The sequence below is a fragment of the Amphiprion ocellaris genome, chromosome 20, assembly GCF_022539595.1.
Source record: "Amphiprion ocellaris isolate individual 3 ecotype Okinawa chromosome 20, ASM2253959v1, whole genome shotgun sequence".
Lineage (NCBI taxonomy): Eukaryota > Metazoa > Chordata > Actinopteri > Pomacentridae > Amphiprion > Amphiprion ocellaris.
In genome coordinates this window covers 23,251,606-23,254,329 of record NC_072785.1, presented here as the reverse complement: position 1 = coordinate 23,254,329, position 2,724 = coordinate 23,251,606, and the positions used below count along the sequence as shown (strand labels likewise).

General features: G+C 48.3%; 1 protein-coding gene across 1 annotated transcript in view; it reads left to right on the top strand.

Annotated features, from left to right (window-relative positions):
* The first annotated feature begins 861 nt into the window (after positions 1-861).
* bcl11ba (BCL11 transcription factor B a) overlaps positions 862-2,724 on the top strand; it is a 46,551-nt gene continuing 44,688 nt past the window's right edge. Inside the window, exon 1 of the mRNA XM_035944722.2 lies at positions 862-1,834. Within this exon, the coding sequence (XP_035800615.2) occupies positions 1,780-1,834 (55 nt within the window). The 5' untranslated portion in view covers positions 862-1,779. The remainder of the gene's footprint in view (positions 1,835-2,724) is intronic.

Here is a 2,724-nt window from a genome sequence, read left to right as displayed (position 1 = left end):
TGATCATTTCCCACTCGAGTCAAAGGTAATTTGCCACTCTAAAGTCACCATGAGGTCACGAAGCTCCGCTATTAAAAATGAAACCATCCCAGTGAACGCTGGAATTAATCTTTATTTCTGAGACGTTCATCTCCTTTACACAACTAATTAATGCCATCAAACAATCCAAACTGAATGACGCCTTATTTACAAACTACCGGCTACCCACGCGGGTTATTATTAAATGATGTGAGTATGAATGAAAAGGAGTGAAATGTGAAATGATCGATCAATCTGTGCGTAAATCTACAGGCCGAAACCACGCACCTGTCTGACTTCAAATAAGTTAACCTGACGATATGAATTATAAAATAAATGACATCAGCAAATACAAGGTCAATTTTTAAACGCTGGATTTAATCAGTCCTTCATCCAGTATCATAAAATAATTCACGGTTATTTGTGCTGGTGCGTAATTCCGTGTCGGAGAGTCTCGTTAATGAAGGAGTGAATTCAGTGCGTGGCAGGCCGCGCACACGGAACGAGGTGTTTTAAAGGGTCAAATGTTCACCTGAAGTGAAAACAATATTTTACAATCAAATAAAATTAATGTTATCTGGAGACTGGTGTGTTTTTAACAAACAACATACAATTAGACGGAACTCTTCTGCACGGATCTTAAATCTGAACACACCGGAGCAAAGTGTCCGGCGTCCCGCGGACCAGCAGCCCCCCAAAGTCCCTCTGGAGCCCGAAGAAATCTCCTCTAACCGCGAGGCTTTGTCGGAGGAGGTGACTTGAGCGACTCTGACCACTGCTGCCGTGCGCGACACACGCCCGAGTGTGTGCGACGGTGTGAGTGTGTGTGTGAGTGTGTGTGTGTGTTTGTGTGTGTGAAAGCTACCACTAGTCGCCCCCAGTGCTCTTCAGTCTCCACTCTCCCTTCTCACCGCAGACTGAACGTCACGTCCGCACTTGAACTTGAGTTTTCTCCCATCGTAGAAGCCAGAGAGCCGCACAGAGCCGCACAAAGCCGCGCACAGTCCGGGGATGCGGGACTCTGCAGCTAGCGCAAAGTGAAAAGAGGGTGGCAGTGTGTCCTCAGACCAGTACTGGGCTGTGACTTGAAGAGTGAAAGTCTAACCCGCCCGCCCGGCCGCCGCTGTCAGTGCAGTAGCAGAAGTGCCCACCACTTGGCGACACCTCGTGAAGTGCCGAGAAGAAAATTGGATTCCTATTTTACACACGTTCAGACGTTAATTGACGTCCTGTCACCTGCTTTCTCCACACAGGAGCGGGCAGCGTCCAGGGCGGCCGCATAGTGGACACAGGTAGTGAGTGACCATCAGGAGGTGACCGCCGACCTCCCGCGTCTCGCCGCGTCTCCATCCCTCCACTCCGTTCCTTTTTCGGCTCTCCTCTGGCAGATGGTGTGAAGGCGGCGGAAGAAAGAGCCGGACTACCCCTCTCCCTCACCTCCACTGTGACCGAAGAAGGAAGGCATCCGCCACTTTGGCAAGGAGCTCCGAACCAGCGCCCGGGCGCCCAGCGCTGCGCCACGGCCGGTCACCGCAGAGCGCAGGAGCCGCTGCCCGCCGAAGACAGATCCGCCGCGCAGGGGGTCAGTTCGAGGGCCGCATTTGAGGCCACCGCACGGCGGTCAGTTTGGGGTGGCCAGCGAACGGCTGCTTTTGTGGCCAGTTTGGCCAGTTCCAGGAGCAGCAGCAGCAGGAGGAGGAGGAGGAGAGCCGACCCTTCCAGCGCCGCTCTCCGGGCGATGCCAGTGTAAATGCCAGGGCAATGTCCCGACGCAAGCAGGGGAACCCGCAGCACCTGTCCCAGAGAGAAATAACCCGTAAGTAACCTGCCAGACTTCACATCACCTCAGCACCACAGCAGCTCTCTTCCCTCTCCGCTGTTTTCTGGCTGGTCAGTGCGTAAAAAGGAACATTTTCAGACTTGGAGCAGAAAGTTTACCGAAGTGCTTCTCCAAGGCCGTTTTTATTCCTCTACTGGTTTAATGACAAAATTAGATAAATTCTTTAATGCGCTTATGGGATTATTACGGTCTATTAATAACTCGCTATCATTAGAGCAAATTTCTATACCGAGCAGAGAAAAGTCTCCGGCTGCGTGTTTGAGGATCCGTCCCGCATTTTAAGACACGGTTTCTATTTAATTCCGCTTTTTGTTTGAATTCTGGTATGAACAGCGCTATTATTAGCCACAAAATTACACTTGATTTTCAATTATTAATAATTCTAAGAGGTCAGTAATTCCTTCGATTTAAATCCACTCATTTAAATTACATTTGAACTTTACGCACCTTGTTTCCTCCCGGTGAATAAATTAAACGTCTCCATGTTAGAAAAAAACACAAAAGAAAAGACTCACATTTTATTTCGAATAATTCATTCAAACAAATTGTGAAAACGGTCGATACTAAACGCAACAAACTACTTTAAACTTGTCTGTTTTTTTTAGCAGCCGTAAAGAGAAATGATCATAAAAGAGAAAAATGAATGTTTTCTGAGCTTTAACCGTGTTTTACTGCAGGTGTCTGTCCCGTCCGCAGTGTTCTCTGCTGTTTGGATGTAAAGCTCTATAATATTAACACTCCGTGTGGATTATTTAAAACCTTCACACAGGGTTTCCCTCGCGGCTCTTTTCTGCAGCTCCAATGAGTGACGGCATTTAAAGACAACATGTGGACACCAAATATCATCTCCAGAGCGTTTATTGCTC